Raw genomic sequence first — 23268 nt, 5'->3', positions numbered from 1 at the left:
CCCAAATCAAACCGGAAGTGACCTTTTTAAACCGGAAGTGACCCCAAATAAACCGGAAGTGACCTCAGCTAGACCGGAAGTGCCTCTAATCAAACCGGAAGTGACCCAAATCAAACCGGAAGTGACCATATTTCAACATTAAGTGCCCTAAATACCTACATTTGCGCTAACTTTTGCAAATTTTGCCCGATTAAACCCATTTCAACATTTTAACCCCAAAAGTGAACCTCCTGAAGCCGTTTTTTCCTTTTGTTCCAAATTTCAGAAACTTTTGGTGCAATTTTTTTTTCTTTTAATTCCCATTCATTCTCTATTAGGATTCAAGATTTGCTCTAACTTCTACATTTTTTAACCGATTCAACTCGTTCCAACTTTCAACTGTTCCTCTTTTGCCTTCCTATTCCACAACTTCCCACTTACCAAAAATTCTCTACAATTTTGTTTTTCTACTCTAATTTCTACATTTTCAACTTATTCAACCCATTCCACCTTTCAACTGTTCATCATTTTCCTACCTATTCCACAACTTCCCACTTACCCAAAATTCCAAATTTTCAATTTTGAAATTCACACCCAATTTTCCCAAATTTCCTTTTTCCCTTGTAATTTCTACATTTTTCAACCGATTCAACTCTTTTCAACATCATTCTGCAACATTCCCCAAGTATTTATTCAACCTCTTCACCTTCACACGCAATTTCTTCAGGAATTGCAAATTCTAGTTAGTGTGAAGGTGAAGACCTTCACACTATTGTTATTGCTGTCCTTTATTATTATTATTATTATTATTCTACTTATTCCGCTCACTTTTTTGTCCGTTAACTACTTCCACATACTTCAACCGATTCACTCCATTCCACTTTTCACTGATTCCAAATATTCATGACACGGGTGCTTACATTTTTTTCGTTCAAAAAAATTTTCCGTTTTCGCAAAATTCACAAAATTCCGGCAAATTCTTCCCCATTCATTCTTAATGGCAGATTCAACATTTCACATTTACGTTGCTCCAGTTTGAAATTCACTTAATTCAACACATTCAAATCACATTGGGGACATTCCCAAACTTGCCAAATTAGAAAATTTCACGTTTTCACTTTTAAAATTTGCACAAAATTTTGCAAAATTTCACAAAATTTAGTTTTTCACTTCTAATTTCTAAATTTTTCCACCGATTCAACTCGTTCCAACTTTCAACTGTTCATCTTTTGCCTACCTATTCCACACCTTCCCACTTACCAAAATTTCCAAATTTTCAATTTTGAAATTCACACCAAATTTTCCAAAAATTTAGTTTTTCCCTTCTAATTTCTACATTTTTCAACCGATTCAACCCATTCCAACTTTATTCACTTTGTTCACCTTATGCTTACCATATTCACCCCCTTCACCCCCACTTCCACAATTCAACCCTTGACCCCCACTTCCAGAGTGGCGGCCATCTTGGATTGACCCTGAAGTGCCCCAATGAACTCGGAATGAACCGGAAGTGCCCCAAATCAAACCGGAATTGACCCAAAATGAACCGGAAGTGACCTCAGGTAAACCGGAAGTGACCCCAAATCAAACCGGAAGTGACCCCAAATCAAACCGGAAGTGACCTTTTAAAACCGGAAGTGACCCCAAATAAACCGGAAGTGACCTCAGCTAGACCGGAAGTGCCTCTAATCAAACCGGAAGTGACCCAAATAGACCGGAAGTGACCCAAATCAAACCGGAAGTGACCATATTTCAACCCTAAGTGCCCTAAATGCCTACATTTGCGCTAACTTTTGCAAATTTTGCCCGATTAAACCCATTTCAACATTTTAACCCCAAAAGTGAACCTCTGAAAGCTGTTTTTTTTCCTTTTGTTCCAAATTTCAAAAAATTTTGGTGCAATTTTTTTTCTTTTAATTCCCATTCATTCTCTATTAGGATTCAAGATTTGCTCTAACTTCTACATTTTTTAACCGATTCAACTTGTTCCAACTTTGGACTGTTCTTCTTTTGCCTTCCTATTCCACAACTACCCACTTACCAAAAAATCTCTACAATTTTGTTTTTCTAATCTAATTTCTACATTTTTCAACTTATTCAACCCATTCGACCTTTCAACTGTTCATCATTTTCCTACCTATTCCACAACTTCCCACTTACCCAAAATTCCAAATTTTCGATTTTGTAATTCACACCCAATTTTCCCAAATTTCATTTTTCCCTTGTAATTTCTACATTTTTCAACCGATTCAACTCTTTTCAACATCATTCTGCAACATTCCCGAAGTATTTATTCAACCTCTTCACCTTCACACGCAATTTCTTCAGGAATTGCAAATTCTAGTTATTATTATTCTACTTATTCCGCTCACTTTTTTGACGCTTAACTCCTTCCACATACTTCAACCGATTCACTCCGTTCCACTTTTCACTTATTCCAAATATTCATGACACGGCTGCTTACATTTTTTTTGTTCGAAAAATTTTCCGTTTTCACAAAATTCACGATTTTGTGGCATTTTTTTCCCCATTCATTCTTAATGGCAGATTCAACATTTCACATTTTTGTTGTTCCAGTTTGAAATTCACTTATTTCAACACATTGAAATCACATTGGGGACATTCCCAAACTTGCCAAATTCAAAAATTTCACGTTTTCACTTTTAAAATTTGCACAAAATTTTGCAAAATTTCACAAAATTTCGTTTTTCACTTCTAGTTTCTACATTTTTCCACCGATTCAACTCGTTCCAACTTTCAACTGTTCATCTTTTGCCTACCTATTCCACACCTTCCCACTTAGCAAAATTTCCAAATTTTCAATTTTGAAATTCACACCAAATTTTCCCAAAATTTAGTTTTTCCCTTCTAATTTCTACATTTTTCAACCGATTCAACCCATTCCAACTTTATTCACTTTGTTCACCTTATGCTTACCATATTCACCCCCTTCACCCCCACTTCCACAATTCAACCCTTGACCCCCACTTCCAGAGTGGCGGCCATCTTGGATTGACCCTGAAGTGCCCCAATGAACCCGGAATGAACTGGAAGTGCCCCAAATCAAACCGGAATTGACCCCAAATGAACCGGAAGTGACCTCAGGTAAACCGGAAGTGACCCCAAATCAAACCGGAAGTGACCCCAAATCAAACCGGAAGTGACCTTTTTAAACCGGAAGTGACCCCAAATAAACCGGAAGTGACCTCAGCTAGACCGGAAGTGCCTCTAATCAAACCGGAAGTGACCTAAATAGACCGGAAGTGCCTCTAATCAAACCGGAAGTGACCTAAATAGACCGGAAGTGACCCAAATCAAACCGGAAGTGACCCCAAATGAACCGGAAGTGACCTCAGGTAAACCGGAAGTGACCCCAAATCAAACCGGAAGTGACCTTTTTAAACCGGAAGTGACCTTTTTAAACCGGAAGTGACCACAAATAAACCGGAAGTGACCTCAGCTAGACCGGAAGTGCCTCTATTCAAACCGGAAGTGACTCAAATAGACCGGAAGTGACCCAAATCAAACCGGAAGTGACCATATTTCAACATTAAGTGCCCAAAATACCTACATTTGCGCTAACTTTTGCAAATTTTGACCGATTAAACCCGTTTCTACATTTTAACCCCAAAAGTGAACCTCCTGAAGCCGTTTTTTTCCTTTTGTTCCAAATTTCAAAAGATTTTGGCGCAATTTTTTTTTCTTTTAATTCCCATTCATTCTTTATTAGGATTCAAGATTTGCTCTAACTTCTACATTTTTTAACCGATTCAACTCGTTCCAACTTTCAACTGTTCAATTTTGGTTTTCTACTCTAATTTCTACTTTTTTCAACTTATTCAACCCATTCAACTTATTCAACCCATTCCACCTTTCAACTGTTCATCATTTTCCTACCTATTCCACAACTTCCCACTTACCCAAAATTCCAAATTTTCAGTTTTGAAATTCACACCCAATTTTCCCAAATTTCCTTCCATCCATCCATCCATTTTCTGAACCGCTTAGTCCCCACGGGGGTCGCGGGCGTGCTGGAGCCTATCCCAGCCGTCATCGGGCAGTAGGCGGGGGACACCCTGAACTGGTTGCCAGCCAATCGCAGGGCACACAGAGACAGACAACCAATCGCACTCACACTCACACCTAGGGACAATTTGGAGTCTTCAATCGGCCTACCAAGCATGTTTTTGGAATGTGGGAGGAAACCGGAGTGCCCGGAGAAAACCCACGCGGGCCCGGGGAGAACATGCAAACTCCACACAGGGAGGGCCGGAGGTGGAATCGAACCCGCACCCTCCTAACTGTGAGGCGGACGTGCTACCCAGTGTGCCACCGAGCCGCCCCCAAATTTCCTTTTCCCTTGTAATTTCTACATTTTTCAACCGATTCAACTCTTTTCAACATCATTCTGCAGCATTCCCCAAGTATTTATTCAACCTCTTCACCTTCACACGCAATTTCTTCAGGAATTGCAAATTCTAGTTATTATTATTATTCTACTTATTCCGCTCACTTTTTTGACGCTTAACTCCTTCCACATACTTCAACCGATTCACTCCGTTCCACTTTTCACTTATTCCAAATATTCATGACACGGCTGCTTACATTTTTTTTGTTCGAAAAATTTTCCGTTTTCACAAAATTCACGATTTTGTGGCATTTTTTTCCCCATTCATTCTTAATGGCAGATTCAACATTTCACATTTTTGTTGTTCCAGTTTGAAATTCACTTATTTCAACACATTCAAATCACATTGGGGACATTCCCAAACTTGCCAAATTCAAAAATTTCACGTTTTCACTTTTAAAATTTGCACAAAATTTTGCAAAATTTCACAAAATTTAGTTTTTCACTTCTAGTTTCTACATTTTTCCACCGATTCAACTCGTTCCAACTTTCAACTGTTCATCTTTTGCCTACCTATTCCACACCTTCCCACTTAGCAAAATTTCCAAATTTTCAATTTTGAAATTCACACCAAATTTTCCCAAAATTTAGTTTTTCCCTTCTAATTTCTACATTTTTCAACCGATTCAACCCATTCCAACTTTATTCACTTTGTTCACCTTATGCTTACCATATTCACCCCCTTCACCCCCACTTCCACAATTAAACCCTTGACCCCCACTTCCAGAGTGGCGGCCATCTTGGATTGACCCTGAAGTGCCCCAATGAACCCGGAATGAACTGGAAGTGCCCCAAATCAAACCGGAATTGACCCCAAATGAACCGGAAGTGACCTCAGGTAAACCGGAAGTGACCCCAAATCAAACCGGAAGTGACCCCAAATCAAACCGGAAGTGACCTTTTTCAACCGGAAGTGACCCCAAATAAACCGGAAGTGACCTCAGCTAGACCGGAAGTGCCTCTAATCAAACCGGAAGTGACCCAAATAGACCGGAAGTGACCAAATCAAACCGGAAGTGACCATATTTCAACATTAAGTGCCCAAAATACCTAGATTTGCGCTAACTTTTGCAAATTTTGCCCGATTAAACCCGTTTCTACATTTTAACCCCAAAAGTGAACCTCCTGAAGCCGTTTTTTTTCCTTTTGTTCCAAATTTCAAAAGATTTTGGCGCAATTTTTTTTCTTTTAATTCCCATTCATTCTTTATTAGGATTCAAGATTTGCTCTAACTTCTACATTTTTTAACCGATTCAACTCGTTCCAACTTTCAACTGTTCAATTTTGGTTTTCTACTCTAATTTCTACTTTTTTCAACTTATTCAACCCATTCAACTTATTCAACCCATTCCACCTTTCAACTGTTCATCATTTTCCTACCTATTCCACAACTTCCCACTTACCCAAAATTCCAAAATTTCAGTTTTGAAATTCACACCCAATTTTCCCAAATTTCCTTTTCCCTTGTAATTTCTACATTTTTCAACCGATTCAACTCTTTTCAACATCATTCTGCAGCATTCCCCAAGTATTTATTCAACCTCTTCACCTTCACACGCAATTTCTTCAGGAATTGCAAATTCTAGTTATTATTCAACTTATTCCTCCCACTTTTTTGGCACCTAACTAGTCCTACATGCTTCAACCGATTCACCCCGTTCAAACTTTCACACATTCCAAAAATTCATGGCATGCTTGCTACCATTTTTTTTGTTGATAACATTTACCGTTTTTGTGTAATTAGCAAATTTGTGACTTTTAAATCCCCATTCATTCTTAATGGGGATTTCAACACGAGCCATTTTCCCGCGTGGGTTCGAATTTTACAGTGGGCGGAATTTATTTTCGAAAAAAGTAGAATAACAATTGTGTGAAGGTCTTCGCCTTCACACACGCAATTTCTCCAGGAATTGCAGATTGCTAGTTATTATTATTCTACTTAATCCGCTCACTTTTTTGACGCTTAACTACTTCCACATACTTCAACCGATTCACTCCATTCCACTTTTCATCCATCCATCCATCCATTTTCTGAACCGCTTAGTCCCCACGGGGGTCGCGGGCGTGCTGGAGCCTATCCCAGCCGTCATCGGGCAGTAGGCGGGGGACACCCTGAACTGGTTGCCAGCCAATCGCAGGGCACACAGAGACAGACAACCAATCGCACTCACACTCACACCTAGGGACAATTTGGAGTGATCAATCGGCCTACCAAGCATGTTTTTGGAATGTGGGAGGAAACCGGAGTGCCCGGAGAAAACCCACGCAGGCCCGGGGAGAACATGCAAACTCCACACAGGGAGGGCCGGAGGTGGAATCGAACCCGCACCCTCCTAACTGTGAGGCGGACGTGCTACCCAGTGCGCCACCGAGCCGCTTCCACTTTTCACTGATTCCAAATATTCATGACACGGCTGCTTACATTTTTTTCGTTCAAAAAATTTTCCGTTTTCGCGAAATTCACAAAATTCCGGCAAATTCTTCCCAATTCATTCTTAATGGCAGATTCAACATTTCACATTTACGTTGCTCCAGTTTGAAATTCACTTAATTCAACACATTGAAATCACATTGGGGACATTCCCAAACTTGCCAAATTAAAAAATTTCACGTTTTCACTTTTAAAATTTGCACAAAATTTTGCAAAATTTCACAAAATTTAGTTTTTCACTTCTAATTTCTACATTTTTCCACCGATTCAACTCGTTCCAACTTTCAACTGTTCATCTTTTGCCTACCTATTCCACACCTTCCCACTTAGTAAAAATTGCACTTTTTCAAATTTGAAATTCAACCAAATTGTCATGTCTCGTCCCCAACTGCTCCACTATGTGTCTGTTGTCTTGGTTTCTGTCTGTGTGCTCGCCCCTCCCCTCCTGTGTGCCCATGATCAGTGTGATTGTTCCCACCTGCCTCTCGTTACCTGTCGTGTATAAAAGTCCTGTCTGCCCCTCACTCCCTGTCGGATCATTGGTTTTGGTTTTGGTTGCTGTGGTTTTGGTTTTGGTTGCTGTCGTTCGGTGTTGGCGTACTGTCTTGATGCCGTCATGTCCTGCTGTCTTCTTGTTTCACGTCCCGGTCAGTCAGTCAAGTTATTGTTTAAGTCATGTCAGTTTACCGAGTCTGTATTTTGAGTTGCTTCAATAAACCCTGGTCCAAGCTGCACTTGGTCGTCCTGCTCCATGCTCCACAACCGATCCTGACAGAATGATCCGACCATCACAACGACCAGCGCTTGGACCCCCCTCCACCACCAGCTCCCGCTGCGACGCCCGATCGTCGTCCGAGCTTGTTCCAGCGCCATGGGCTTGCAGCTGCCATCGGATCTTGCTCCAGCGACGCCGGACTCACAGCCGCCATCGGAGTTCCTCCCGGCACCATCGCCTCTGCGACCGTCGTCGGACTTCGCTGCCGCGACGCCGGACCCGCGGCCGCCATCGGACTGGCGCCTTGCGGCCGCGATCGGACTCTAGTGCCGCGACGCCGGACCCACGGCCGCCGTTGGAGTGCCTCCCGGCGTCATCAGACTCACGGCCGCCATCGGGCTCCACCCCAGCGTCGCAGGACCCGCGAACGTCGCCAGACATCCAAGCCAGCTGCGTCGGACCCGCGATCGTCCCTGGCTCCACTCCCACTGGGCTCTTGCCGCCGCGCACAGCCCCGCCTTTCGAATGCCACCGATCGTGGTACGGACTGTCAGAGTTGCCGCCGATCGAGGTACAGACTTCCAGAATCGCCGCCAATTACTGTACGGACTTCCAGAGTCGCCATCCGAATGCGTTCTATGTTTGGGTTGCCGCCCGAGAGCGGTTCATGTTTGTGTTTCCGCCGATTGCGGTTCTGTCCCCAAGGCGCCGCCCGAGCGCGGTTCAGTTCCCCAAGTCGCCGCCCGAGCGCGGTTCTGTTCCCCAAGTCGCCGCCCGAGTGCGGTTCTGTCCCCGAAGTCGCCGCCCGAGTGCGGTTCTGTCCCCGAAGTCGCCGCCCGAGTGCGGTTCTGTCCCCGAAGTCGCCGCCCGAGCGCGGTTCTGCTCCCCAAGTCGCCGCCTGAGCGCGGTTCTGTTCCCCAAGTCGCCGCCCGAGCGCGGTTCTGTTCCCCAAGTCGCCGCCCCAGCGCGGTTCTGTTTCCCAAGTCGCCGCCCGAGCGCGGTTCTGTCCCCGAAGTCGCCGCCCGAGCGCGGTTCTGTCCCCGAAGTCGCCGCCCGAGCGCGGTTCTGTCCCCGAAGTCGCCGCCCGAGCGCGGTTCTGTCCCCGAAGTCGCCGCCCGAGCGCGGTTCTGTCCCCGAAGTCGCCGCCCGAGCGCGGTTCGGTTCCCCAAGTCGCCGCCCGAGTGCAGTTCGGTTCCCCAAGTCGCCGCCCGAGTGCGGTTCGGTTCCCCAAGTCGCCGCCCGAGTGCGGTTCGGTTCCCCAAGTCGCCGCCCGAGTGCGGTTCGGTTCCCCAAGTCGCCGCCCGAGTGCGGTGCGGTTCCCCAAGTCGCCGCCCGAGTGCGGTGCGGTTCGGTTCCCCAAGTCGCCGCCCAAGTGCGGTGCGGTTCCCCTAGTTTTTTTTTTTTGGGACGTCGGGAGCCGTCCCTTGTGGGGGGGTTCTGTCACGTCTCGTCCCCAACTGCTCCACTTATGTGTCTGTTGTCTTGGTTTCTGTCTGTGTGCTCGCCCCTCCCCTCCTGTGTGCCCGTGATCAGTGTGATTGTTCCCACCTGCCTCTCGTTACCTGTCGTGTATAAAAGTCCTGTCTGCCCCTCACTCCCTGTCGGATCATTGGTTTTGGTTTTGGTTGCTGTGGTTTTGGTTTTGGTTGCTGTCGTTCGGTGTTGGCGTACTGTCTTGATGCCGTCATGTCCTGCTGTCTTCTTGTTTCACGTCCCGGTCAGTCAGTCAAGTTATTGTTTAAGTCATGTCAGTTTACCGAGTCTGTATTTTGAGTTGCTTCAATAAACCCTGGTCCAAGCTGCACTTGGTCGTCCTGCTCCATGCTCCACAACCGATCCTGACACAAATTCTCCTAAATTTCGTTTTTCCACTCTAATTTCTACATTTTTCAACTGATTCAACCCATTCCAACTTTCAATTGTTCATCTTTTGCCTACCTATTCCACAACTTCCCACTTACCAAAATTTCCAATTTTGAAATTCAAACAAATTCTCCAAAATTTCGTTTTTCTACTCTAATTTCTAAATTTTTCAACCGATTCAACCCATTCCAACTTTCCACTGTTCATCTTTTGCCTACCTATTCCACAACTTCCCACTTACCAAAAATTCCAAACTTTCAAATTTGAAATTCAACCAAATTCTCCAAAATGTCGTGTTTCAACTCTAATTTCTACATTTTTCAACCGATTCAACTTTTTTCAACATCATTCTGCAACATTCCCTAAGTATTTATTCAATTTCTTCACCTTCACACGCAATTTCTTCAGGAATTGCAAATTCTAGTTATTATTATTCTATTTATTCCGCTCACTTTTTTGACGCTTAACTACTTCCACATACTTCAACCAATTGACTCCGTTCCACTTTTCACTTATTCCAAATATTCATGACACGGCTGCTTACATTTTTTTCGTTCAAAAAATTTTCCATTTTCACAAAATTCACAATTTTACTGCAAATTTTTCCCCATTCATTCTTAATGGCAGATTCAACATTTCACATTTACGTCATTCCAGTTTGAAATTCACTTACTTCAACACATTCAAATCACATTGGGGACATTTCCAAACTTGCCAAATTCAAAAATTTCACGTTTTCACTTTTAAAATTTGCACAAAAATTTGCAAAATTTCACTAAATTTAAATTTTCACTTCTAATTCCTACATACTTCAACCGATTCAACTCATTCCAACTTTCAACTATTCATCTTTTGACTACCGATTCCACACCTTCCCACTTAGCAAAAATTCCAATCCTTCAAATTTGTAATCCAACCAGATTCTCCTAAATTTCGGTTTTCTACTCTAATTTCTACATTTTTCAACCGATTCAACCCATTCCAACTTTCAACTGTTCATTTTTTGCCTACCTATTCTACAACTTCCCACTTACCAAAAATTCCAAACTTTCAAATTTGAAATTCTTCCAAATTCTCCAAAATTTCATTTTTCAACTCTAATTTCTACATTTTTTCAACCGATTCACCCCGTTCAAACTTTCAACTGTTCATGATTTTCGTACGTATTCCACAACTTCCCACTTACCAAAAATTATAAATTTAACCACAAATTCTTCAAAATTTCGTTTTACAATTCTATTTTCCACATTTCTCAAATAATTCAACTCATTTCAACATCATTCGGCATCATTCCCCAATAAGTTATTCAAAGTCTTCACCTTCACACGCAATTTCTCCAGAAATTGCATTTTGTGGTTATAAATGTATTATTTATTTATATAAATGTATTATTTAGGTACATAAAGGCCATCCGCGAAAATATTTCTGACACGTAACCGGTCCGTGTCGCAAAAAATGTTGGGGACCACTCATTTATACAACCAACAGCTGGTTTAGGGTTTAATATTTCATAATTAATGGATTTAAATTTGTCGTCTATTTTAGGTCTATTCTATATATATATATATATATATATATATATATATATATATATAGACCTTATTTAGACGTCTATTTTAGGTCTATAAAATGACCTAAAATAGACGTCTATATCAGATTACAGAAATAACCAATTCACATGTACGGATCAATATGCTTGTTAAACACAAATCCAAACTTTTGTACATTTATACAACTCACAGCTGGTTGAGACTTTAAAATATCGAAATATGCTAATTTTTTACGTTTTTAATTTACAAGTCTATTTTAGGTCTATACATAATTTAGACCAATTTTAGACGTCTAAATTAGGTCTATACATAGACCAGACGTCTAATAGACGTCTATGGCTGACAGGAGTTTAATAGATGTCTATCCCGTAGACGTCCAAAAAAAAAACTTTCACACATAGACGTCAAATAGATGTCTAATAGATGTCTATCCCGTAGACGTCTATAGTATAGACGTCTATCAGACGTCTATGCTATAGACGTCTATGGAATAGGCGTCTATTTTTATTTCACTTTTAGACCTTATTAGACGTGTTTTAGCCGAGACGTCTGGGTATTATATAGACGTCTAATAGATGTCTATTAGACATCAACATGGTCACAGGGATTATTCACGTTCATTCACTAAACTGTTCACGCCAGGAGACGCAACACGTTCACTGTCTGATCTATTGATGCACGTGCAGACAGTTCACGTATGGGGAAGTCAGCACTCGTTCACTCTTTGATCCGTTCTTGCAACGAACAGGAAATGCAAATCACTCACTGACTCGTTCACTCACAGATCCGTTCAGTAGGTGAACGGGAAAACCAATGCACTAACTCATTCGTGAGCGGGAAGTTACGTTGTCTTTTTTCTTCGTTTTGTTTTACGGCGAGGTGGCACTAGCTTCAACGCGCATTACTGACACCTACGGTGTGGGATAAGTTATTGCATGTTGGTTGAAGTCATATGAACTGAAAAAAGAACAAATAACTTCAGGAAGTGATTCGTTCACTCACGTTCACTGAAAAGATTCGTTCTTTTGAACCAATCGTTCACTCACGAGCCAACACCTATAGCGAGCTCTCACTCTGCTGAGCTTTCAGTGCACCGCCTGCAAGTGCAAGCTCAGAGCAGAAGCAGTTTTTGCCATGGGCAACATGGGCGGGCATTTTTTTAGGTCACATGGCGCCGCCCAACCGCGGATTTTTCATCTTCCTGCTTCGGCTAAGCGCGTTTGACTCGCATCCTGTCTTGTGCGCGTCAGAGCATCTCGGTCGGGCGGCGGTCGAAGTGCGCAGACTCCCTGCATCCTTCGCATCCTTACACATCCAGCAGCATCACCACTTGAGGGAGCGAGACAAGACACCAGACGACGCCCCGGTCGGACAGGACTGGACCGGACCACAGCAGCCTCGTCTTCTTTTTGCTGACGAATGTGAAGGACGACGAGGGCTGCGCCTGCTTGCTCTTCCAGATTCCTTCCTTCTCTGGGTCCGTCCTCTTCTCAATCGTTTGGACACTTCTCTGTCACAAAATGGCGGACATGACGGAGCTTCGACCATCCTACGGTGGGTGAATCCCGGTCAAGCTGGTAGCGGGCGGCCGGGCGTCGTCCCCCGTCGATCGCTCTAGAGCCGTCGCCGTCGTGATCCTGCTCGCTTTCCCGGAAGGCTCGCTGCGCTTTCGATTGTACCCACCGCGGGCGCGGTGCCACCCATGCAGTCGACGACTCGCGGCCATTTCGCTTCCCTTGTACTGCTTTTCACCGTTTCTGGTCGTTGTATTGACATCCAAATGTGGCTTCGACGTCACAACAGCGCCTTGGGAGCGGCGATTGTTTTTGAATCATGTTGTTTGATTGTTTGATTTGATCAGCTCCCGAAAATGTATTATACATGGACATGTACTCTTTTCTTTTTAGGCATAGATGTTGACGCTCCCGCCGCTGCGCACCCTTAAATGTTTTAGTTGGTCTTTCAGTGACGTCATGTCTGTACGCGGTGGGCCCGGGGGTATCGGAGCGAAATGAACATGACGTCAGTGTTTTCGCTACACTGGATCGTTTGTTCTCTTCGCGTTGGGAATTATTTTGCCATTGCCCGTTCCCTAATCACTAAATAGGCAATTTCGGTAGTCGACTATGTTGCAAAAAAAATCCCGAACTCTGTTAACAGTAATAAGCATTCCATTATATCGGAGGAATAGGGAGTCACAAACCCACAGTGTGTGTAAGTGTGTCTGTGTGTGGGGGGTGGTTGCTAGGCAGCACGCTACTGTCTTTCAACACTTTGCAAGGCATGACATCATGTGACTGGAGGAAGGAAGAGCTTGATTCTGATAGGCTAAAGCCAAACTTGTGTGTAGTGTCACATTAGGACAAGGAGTGCACAAAGAGATTGGCAAAGTGTGCCCCCCGCCCGTCCGAATCACTCCTCTCCCTCTTCCTCACTTCCTTTTTGTCTCACAGCCATGTCTCCCATCCTGGCGGGCTTCCTGGGCGCGGGCGTTCTGGTGATGGCAGTGATCGCGGCACTTCTGCTGTGGTCCTTCTGCCTGCGCCGCTACCTGCGCGTGTCCGGACGCTACAAGCTGCACAGTGACCGCTACTGCGACGCTGAGGACCCGCCTTACAAGTTCATCCACATGCTGAAGGGGATCAGTATTTACCCTGAATCTCTCAGCAGCAGCAAGAGGATCGTACGCAGCGCCCGGCGGGCCGACAGCCCGGCGGGGGCCAGGGGCATGGTGCTGGTAGATGCTGAGAACAACGTCCTAGACGTCCCGGGTCAGCTTCAGATGAGTCACCTAGTGGCGCCCACTGGGACGGGCCCACGGGCCAGCCCCGCCTGCCTGGAACGGGCGCTGCCCGTGCGCGCCGACTATTGCTGTCTGGATAGCAGCTCGGCCGGCAGCAGTCAGAGCAGCAGCAAGACGGCATCGCCCTTCACGCCCGCCTCCTCGGAAGCGGAAGTTGACGCTGGCTTGGGTGCCGTCAGCCTCACCGTGGACTACAACTTCCCCAAGAAGGCCCTGGTGGTTACGGTGGATGGGGCCCGGGGCCTGCCCGCCATGGACGAGCAGGCCGGCACCTCGGACCCCTACGTCAAGATGACAGTGCTGCCCGAGAAGAAGCATCGCGTCAAGACCCGCGTGCTGAGAAAGACCCTTGACCCGCTTTTTGATGAGACCTTCACCTTCTACGGTGTGGCCTACAGCTCGCTGCCCGAGCTCACGCTGCACTTCTTGGTGCTCAGCTTCGACCGCTTCGCTCGCGACGACGTCATCGGCGAGGCCCTAGTGCCGCTCAAGGGCGTGGATCCCAGCACGGGCCGGGTCCACTTGAGTCAGCGGATCACCAAGAGAAACACGCAGGTGAGGCGGGCACGCTGGCGGTTTCCGTGTCGACGTTCACCGGTGGCGGACCCTTGATGGTCTCGCCTTGAATGCTTTGCGCTGACGATGTTACAAATATTGATCAAAATAATCCTGATGATTCTGCAGCCCGAATACAAACAGAGAAAAGTGGCAAGAAGCCGCCACGGGCCACAACTCGCATGTCGACTCATCGGCCAATCCGACTCCCTGTTCTGTGATTGTGTCAAATATAAAACACTGTGTGTTTTCAGTGCGAGAATCGCGGCGAGCTGCAGGCGTCGTTGTCCTATCAACCGGTGTCTCATCGCCTGAGCGTGGGGGTGCTCAAGGCCCGACACCTCCCCAAGATGGACGTCGCTGGCCTGTCTGCCAGTAAGTCCATCCAACGACATGCACATAAGTACAAGAGGAAAAATATTATATTAACATTAATATAATTAATATTATATATAAATATTATAGTATGTTTCCATTTTGAGTGAATAAGCACTACAGCAGAAAACGCCACACCAACTCGCGTACCTCTCGTCTTGTCACTGTGAAGTGAAAAAGAAGCCGAGTGCATGAGTCTCGTCAACGTGTCTGCTAAATGTGAACAAATGCCCCAAAAAAATCACCAAGTTGGTCCAATCAGGCTTCAAACAGATGGAAAAAAATAATTTGAGCCCTCCTCCCGGTCATCTGATGCTGTGAGTGAGTCTGCCAAGTGAGCTAAAAGCACACGCTAACGCTTGCGCTGCGTCCGCAGACCCATACGTGAAGGTCAACGTGTTCTACGGCCGCAAGCGCATTGCTAAGAAGAAGACCCACGTGAAGAAGTGCACGCTCAACCCCGTCTTCAACGAGTCCTTCATCTATGACATCCCGCCCGAGCTGCTGCCCGAGATCTCCGTGGAGTTCCTGGTTGTGGACTTCGACCGCACCGCCAAGAATGAAGTCCTGGGACGCTTGCTGCTGGGCCTGCACGGCGTTCCGCCCTCCGGCGCCGCCCACTGGCGGGAGGTCTGTGAGAACCCCCGCCGGCAGATCTCCAAGTGGCACGCCCTCAGTGAGTACTGAGTGTCGGACCGCGCCAAGACTGACCGCTGCACGGACCCCGGTGTAGCGCACGTACACACACACACGCACACACACGCAAGCGCGCACACACACGCACACATTTGGGATCCTCCTTTCAAACACTATCTTTTATGGCCACACACGCCACAAAATGCGCTCGAACTAAGGAAAGTGTGTGTGTGTGTGTGTGTGCGTGCGTGTGTGTGTGTGTGTGTGTGTGTGTGTGTGTGTGTGTGTGTGTGTTAATATAGTTTGACAAAGAAGAAAAGCAAGTTGGTGTTGTCTGATATCATGCAGTTAATTTGCATGTCTTTGTAAAGAGAAGAAACAACAACCCCCGCTCCCAGGCCAATTCCCCTCCATGCTTTGTGCTGACGCCTGCCGGTGCGTGTAATGGAAATCCCTTTGGAGCAACCCTCCCTGTCAAATCCACCTCCAGCTCCAGGCATTTTACATTTGTGTGTATGACAGATCGCAGGCTTTCCCTTAGACTCAGACGTTCCCTCACTAAGTCCACGGGATGGGAGCCATTATGTTTGGTTTTGACCCACCTGGTTTAAGGTACGTTGATTCTCCTGTCAGGACTTTCGATTCACCCGCTCTGCACAACCACCAACGAGGCGTGAAGAGGTCGAGTCTGAGAGTGGGCCCAACTACCACATTGTGTTTTCGTGAATTCCACAGAGAGCCGCTACGCAAAGACGTCACGCTTGAAATCTGGAATGAACTTGTGGAGCAGATTAAAATTTTCCACTCACGCCACTGAGTGCCAGTGCGCCGAATTGTACGTACCGGGGAAGACAAAGAGATCTTAAGCTGGATACGGACAATACGGGATGAGGCACAAAGGACTTTCCGCGGTGCGGCGGCTCTTGTGTGCAGGTGCCAATGTGTAGATAAATTAATGTGTGTGCTTGTTTGTAGCATGAAAGACTTACTCTTAGCTTTCATTCATCGCTTGCATCCCAGCCAACGAGTCGTCTCCGAGCCAGGCCACACTAACGTCGTGGCCACGCTAACCTGTCAAGGAGCCAAGGTCAAGCGGGGCGCCACCTGCAGGCGTGGCAATGTGACATGACTCCAAAAGCTCCAAAGACGTTCTCTGATGATGATGTCGTAACCCTCCATGCGATGTTTATTTCGTTCTGTGCTAAGGAGCAGCTCAAAACCTTTTTTTCTACAGTTGACTACGATGCCCACTTCAAATCCCAACATTGTTAGTCAATGCTATTTGTTGAATGGCGTCAGCCCGCAAGTCAACCATATGTAAATGTGTCGAGATTGAGTCTCAACACGAGCCTTCTTCTCATTTACACCATAAATACACCATGAATAATGTACCAGCCAGTGGCGTTGTTACCCCACTGAAAAGCACACTACCGGAGTCTGTCTGGCACGCCCGCAAACTCCAAACATGACGTCATCGTTCGTGTGGGCCATTATGACGGGCTCCTCCCAATCCGCGGCAGTCGTGAATATGGAGACTTGACATGTAGATTTTGAATCAATGTTCTAGCTATCCCATATACTGAAAGCTTTCTCCGCCCTTGGAGTCCCCCTCTGCTGTACAGCTGAATGATGCTCACGTGGAAATAAAACAAAATAGCCTGACGCCTCCTTTCTTCAATCTTCTTTGCATTTTATGTCGACGACTCGTTGTGTCATCAGCTCCTCAAGCGCATGGACAGCAAAACGTGAATTCTCTCTACAGCCAGACCGTGGTGCTGTTGAACAGCCACACTCCGGCAGCCCGCGTCCCTTACATGGATCGTAGGGTTGACTTGAAACTTGTCTGCCGGAGTGACTCGCGATATGCTGACCGGGATCGTATGAGGGGAGTTTTCTTCATATCTTTTCCAAAGCCGAGGAGGAGCCGAGAGAAATGCCTTCGCTGGGTAGAAGCGTAAACAGCAGGGATTTGCAGTAAAAAATACACGCACGCACACATACAGTAGTCCCTCGCTACATCGCGGTTCGTTTATCGCGGGTTCACTACATCGCGGATTTTTTTTTCCAAATTAATAAAAGATTTAAAAGTCAAAATAAAACCTCTAAATTGAGGAATTATGGCACACAACTTGCCCACATGCCAGCAGAAGGCAAGGAGTGCCCACACAATTGCAGTGCGTACAACTTTTTATTAAAAAAAAGTGTTATTATAATAATAAGAGTTCTAAAAACATACTGACAGTATCTACACTTGTACCTCATAAAAAATTATAATAATAAAAGCTGTTCTAGAAACATATTTACAGTATGTGTTAAGAATTCTCCATGTTATTTATGTTATTCAGCCGTGCTTTGATTTGAGGTAGGGTGATTTATTTTGAAGGCCGTTTTCAGGCAATACCACTTCTTGCTTTACGTTCGTGTACATATGTCGGTTACGGTGGTATAGGAGTCATTGACGATGTAAGTGGGTCTCCTAACAAGAGAAATGAACGATCACGTGTCTAACCTTTAGGACAATGTAGTATTGCTCCAAATGTTTGTTTACATTCCTTTAGCGGTCCGTTTTCGCGTGTTAGCACGATCGCAAATTGGCATCTTTCCACGAACTCGTTAGCCTGCCCAGTACTTCTTGTTAACATGTTATACGCACATTAGTCGCCCGCATGACTATTATAAAATTAGCTCAAATATCGGCACTTGTCAGTGAGCTGCATCTATATATTTTACAGTCAAACCACGGTTTTTGAACGTCCTGGTTCTCGAACAAATCGGAATTCGAACAAAAAATTCGAGATTCTTTTGCTTCGGTTGTCCAACAAAATTCGGAGGTTGAACCTCGCGAGACGAGCCGGGAGGACCCGAAAAAACCCGACCGCGCGGCCCGGATGCCGATGGACTCTGTTGTTATTGTATTTTCGTTACTTTGAGGATTGTATTACCCTCTAATCTTGCCTCCAAAGAAAGCAAGTGGGAGCAGTAAAGCCATCCTAAAACACAAAGACGCTCTTAAAGCAATGCGACAGTGAGCGCCCGGCGCGCTGCGGTTGCGCGATCGGACCAAATTAAGCTCCCTGCACACTGAGGTCCACTTTAATTTTGGAAAGTACATCAGGACTTTAAAAATATTTTCTAAATTTCAGCGACAGCTCTGTCACAATAATGCGACCAGCGCGGTGCAGATGCGCCATGGGCGACGCGCTACGTTTGCGCATTCGGCGGTGCGCTGCAGTTGCACGATCGGACAAATATGCGCAAATAAAAATATGCTTAAAAAGGCGGGGTTGTTTTTGTCTTGAAACGGATTATTTTTTTTTCCATTATTTGTAATGGGAAAAATAGATTCGTAATTCAACCGATTCGCTTCTCGAACCGCCTTATGGAACGGATTGTGGTCAAAAACCAAGGTTAGACTGTATTTTGGCTATTCTTGTTAAAATCACACTTACATGTGAACTGGAAATGACAATAATAACATAGTGAAAGCCAAACTGAGCAAATTGACTATTTCAGAAGTGTGTCAAACTGGTAGCCCTTTGCCTTAATCAGTACACAGTAAGTAGCTCTCGGTTTAAGAAAGGTTGGTGACCCCTGCACTATAGGCTACAAAACAAAGTTGTGAAGAACATCACCTTCACACAATAATAAAGTGAATGGTGTAGAACAGGGGTGTCAAACTCATTTTTTGAGTTAAGCTCAAAGTTGAGCCGCATTGTAGTCATAGCTTCTTTCGAGGGCCATTATGACTGTCAACCCAAATAAATATATGAGCACCTCATATTATTTACAGTAAAAGCTACAAAACAAACTCACAAATAAATCGTTTTCAAATCAGATGAGTAAAACTGGTCAAATATTAAAAAAAAAAGATATTATAAAAGTGAAGACAATTTGCAATTCTAATAATGACACACGAATTTGATGCACAATTTGTCTTTGTGGGCCACACAAAATGATATGGCGGGACGTATCTGGCCCCCAAGCCTTGAGTTTGACACCTGTGGTGTAGAATAACATATGTGTGAAGGCCATCGCCTTCACACAATAATAATAATAAAGTGAATGGTGTAGAATAACATATGTGCAAAGGCCATCGCCTTCACACAATAAAGTGAATGGTGTAGAATAACATATGTGTGAAGGCCATCGCCTTCACACAATTACTTAAACAATTTCCCATTGTGTCCAGCTGACCTGCTCCTTGCTTCGTGTCGCAACAAACTTTGCTTGGTTTCCGTTAACGTGATCAAAACAGGAAGTGGCAGACGCCTTCTTGCAAACAAGTCTTCCGCTAGATTCTCGGAGAGGTGAAGTGTCAACTTTCACCTTATGAGAAAAGACCCAAACTGCCCAGTAAAACGAGTCCAACCTATGCCTGGGCCAATATTGCCAAAATGGATGGCACATCTTTCCGCTGACTTGCAGAGCACAAAAGGATCACAGGACACAAAACAATTCCAACCTACGAGAGCATTCACTTGTAGTTGGCAGAGGTTGAAAAAAATAAAAAACAGGTACCTGAGAACTTTCAGTTTCGTATTTTTTGCGCACTATAATTCGCTCCGGAGTACAAGTCTCACCAGCCATAAAATGCATATCAAAGAGGAAAAAGAGTACAAGTCGCATATTTGAGGGAAATTTATTTGATAAAATCCAACACCAAGAACAGACATGTCATCTTGAAAGGCAAAAGACGTGTAAGTCGCACTGGAGTATAAGTCGCATTTTTGGGGGAAATTTATTTGATAAAATCCAACACCAAGAACAGACATGTCATCTTGAAAGGCAATTTCAAATAAAGATAGAATAGAGGCAACAACAGGCTGATACGATATGCCAACGTTACATGACATAAACAACGAACTGAGAATGTGCCTGACGTAACATATTAAGAGTTATTCAGATAACTATAGCATAAATAACATGCTAACACGTTTACCAAACCATCCAGGTCACTCCAAATCACTGATTCCAATGATATCTTCATCCTCTGTGTCACTTTTAAACAACTCTGCTAACTCCGGAGGTAAACGATGCAGCGCTTCCTCTTCTAAGTGGCTTAGTCAGACTCATCGTCAGTTGCAGTTCCAATTATTCCACAGGCCTAGAGCGGCCTTTTGCGGTTTAGTGGGAAAATAACATGTGAAATGATATAATTATGCATAATAATAATATAATATGTATAATGTTTAATAATATGTTAATATTTTCATATATTCTAAAGTCGTTCCTGAATATAAATCGCACCCCCGGCCAAACTTGGAGAAAAAACTGCAACTGATAGTCTGGAAAATATGGCAATCAGGTCTCTGTGCTGTCCAGATATGCAACAACAACAACAACAAAAACCAAGGCCTAAACCAGCCATGTCCAAAGTCCGGCCTGCAGGCCAAATCCAGCCCCCGGTCAGATTTCATACGGCCTGCAGCTTCGGTCTTATAATGTATTATTTATGGCCCGCCTGCACTATCAAACTGACAGCACCACCCCTCTCCGCTCATTTCTGCCATGGTGACTGCTAAGAAAACGAGGAAATTTGACATTGAGTGCCATCGCTTCCAAGAGAAATGAGAATTACAATACTTCTTCACAGAAAATCAAGGCAATTGTGTTTGTCTAATTTCTAAAGAGACAGTTGCCTTGTTTAAGGAGTTCAACCTAAAGAGACACTATCAGACTAAACACGCTAACATATACGACAAGCTAACAGGGAGTGACCTCGCTGATAAAGTGAAGCAGCTCCAAGCTGAACCGGCATCACAACAGCGATTCTTCACGCGGGGCAGTGAGTCAAAAGTAAATCAAAAGTAAATATTACTTCATATTAAATATTACGAAGTGGCCATGTTAATACTGTTGATGTTATGAACCTGTAGATGTGACACAAACTATTACTTTCTGAAAGATATTGTAAATCACAAGAGCAAAATTCACTTGTTTTAGGTTTTAATAACAACAGACAACTTTGCATTACTTACTATAACTCCTGTTTGTAATGTTCAAAAGGCTATAATAATTTTAAACTCATGTAAATTTAAGGTATTTCATACAGTTTGTTCAATGCTATTGAACTCTTCAGATATGAATGAAAGGCAGAATTTGCGTTTGTAGAGTTGTTCACATCTACCTGAGTGGCTTATATTTGGTTATTTTGTCATTTAAAAAATAAAGGCAATTAGGACAATGAGATTTGTTTCATAATAGTGTGTATTTGCATGAAATGTTTGAAAAAAAATGTCAGAAAGAACTACTGGCCTCCGGGCCCCTTCACTTGATCAAATCTGGCCCTCCTTGTAAAAAGTTTGGACACCCCTGACTTAAAAGAACTGGAATGTACATCACTACTCGCTATGGCATCCCGTAGCAGCGAGGGAGGCCGGCACAAATTCAAGATGGCGGCGCGTGCACACGCAGCGGCCACTCTCTGTCCCGTTCGGTGTTTTGTGAGTGTTTACTGAGTGTTTGTCCGGCAGTTTTGTATATGTTCGTCTCGTGTGATACGTCGTGCTACTAGTGCGGCGGGCATGTTCTGCTCAACATCGGCGGAAGTGGGTTTTATGGCGTTCTGGACTTTGGTGCGGAGCGATTAAGGGCGCTCGGACTGCTTCGTCATGGAGCGACGCCGGACTGGCCTGCTCTTCCTCCCCCGGTAGGACTGCGTCGTGAGCTCGGACTGCTCCGTCCTGGAGCATTGTTGGGATGCGTCGGCAGCGGGTCTGCGAGGCAGCGGAAGAGGGGCCAGCGCGGAGACGTCGGGCCAGGCTTGCGGCCAACCCAGCTCGCCCAGCCGTGCCTTCCATTCTCCTGGCGTACGTTCGTTGGCGGGACGACAAGATGGGTTGCGTTCGCCTGATAGGATCCACGAACCGGACAGTGCGTGCCTGCTGTGTGCTCGTGTTCACAGTGGCCTGGTTGACTGTCATCTTTCCGGACTCTGCTGTGCATCGGGAGCGGCTAGCGTGCTATCACTCTTATTGTTCATCTTCTTGTTTTATTTTTCCTGTGTTGTTTACTTGTATGTCCGTTGTGAACTCTGGCTTGTCACTCTGGGATAGTGAGAAACGTAATTTCGATCTCTTTGTGTGTCTTGACATGCGGAGGAATTGACAATAAAGGAGACTTTGACTTTGACTTTGACTTTGAATAAGCCCCACTCCAATCTGCGTTTTTCCGGAGTCCGGCCCTGCCCTCAAGCTGACGACGGGACAGTCGACACCTACGATGACATCGTGTGCTGAGCAAGCCGGTCTAGTGCAAAGCAAGTCGATCGCGGTACTGGTTGTGTTTTCCAGTTGCTGTCAGTGATGGGCAGAGCACCTACCTCTTCGACATTGCAAACAGAGCAGGGAAACAGGATCCACGTGCTGGACAATTTCTTTGCATTGCACCATTTTCATGGTTCTGTATCGCTACAAATTAAATGTGTAATATCTACGAAACCGCAGCAGCACAAACGAATGTTTTTGCAGCACAAACCAACACAAACGAAGCACAAACGAACTGTACCATTTTGGGTCCATTTGGAGGTAATTGGGTGGCTGAGTGACGTCGTCGCTATAAATTAAATGTGTAATATCTACGAAACTAGCAGCACAAACGAAAGTTTTTGCAGTACAAACCAGCACAAACAAAGCACAAACGAATGGTACCATTTTGGGTTCATTTGGAGCAGATGGGGGGCTGGGTGAACTCTGGATGACCTATAAAATAATCTTTCATAACTAAAAAAACGTTGAAGCACAAACGATTTTTTTTCGGCACAAACCAGCACAAATGAGGCACAGACTATTTTCCTTAAATTTTGCGTGGGGTGGGGGACTAGCGTAACGCAGGTCAACAACCGTACATTTCAAAATAACCAGAGTAAACATGAGTCTCTCCGTGCGATTCGTCATCATGTCTGCGCTGAGCATACACTTGAGGTTTTTGTTCCCCGATTGACTTTGAATTTCA

At 44.8% G+C, this 23268-nt stretch overlaps 1 protein-coding gene across 1 annotated transcript; it reads left to right on the top strand.

The window, feature by feature from the left end:
- The first annotated feature begins 11976 nt into the window (after positions 1-11976).
- Positions 11977-16977, top strand: syt11a (synaptotagmin XIa). The gene is made up of 4 exons (XM_049730187.2): positions 11977-12500; positions 13400-14304; positions 14559-14679; positions 15056-16977. The coding sequence occupies exons 1-4, from the start codon at positions 12467-12469 to the stop codon at positions 15364-15366; spliced, it is 1371 nt and encodes a 456-aa protein (XP_049586144.1). The 5' UTR covers positions 11977-12466; the 3' UTR covers positions 15367-16977.
- Positions 16978-23268: the final 6291 nt, after the last annotated feature.

Source organism: Syngnathus scovelli, chromosome 9 (genome assembly GCF_024217435.2).
Source record: "Syngnathus scovelli strain Florida chromosome 9, RoL_Ssco_1.2, whole genome shotgun sequence".
Classification (NCBI taxonomy): Eukaryota; Metazoa; Chordata; class Actinopteri; order Syngnathiformes; family Syngnathidae; genus Syngnathus; species Syngnathus scovelli.
The sequence above is the reverse complement of the archived record's forward strand: the minus strand, read 5'-3'. Positions and strand labels throughout refer to the sequence as shown.

Excerpts from the sequence above, each read along its gene's own strand:
- syt11a (XM_049730187.2), top strand. The coding sequence starts at position 12,467 with ATGGCGGACATGACGGAGCTTCGACCATCCTACG. Across the intron at positions 12,501-13,399 it reads GGAGCTTCGACCATCCTACG|CCATGTCTCCCATCCTGGCG; the intron begins GTGGGTGAATCC and ends TTTGTCTCACAG. Across the intron at positions 14,305-14,558 it reads TCACCAAGAGAAACACGCAG|TGCGAGAATCGCGGCGAGCT; the intron begins GTGAGGCGGGCA and ends GTGTGTTTTCAG.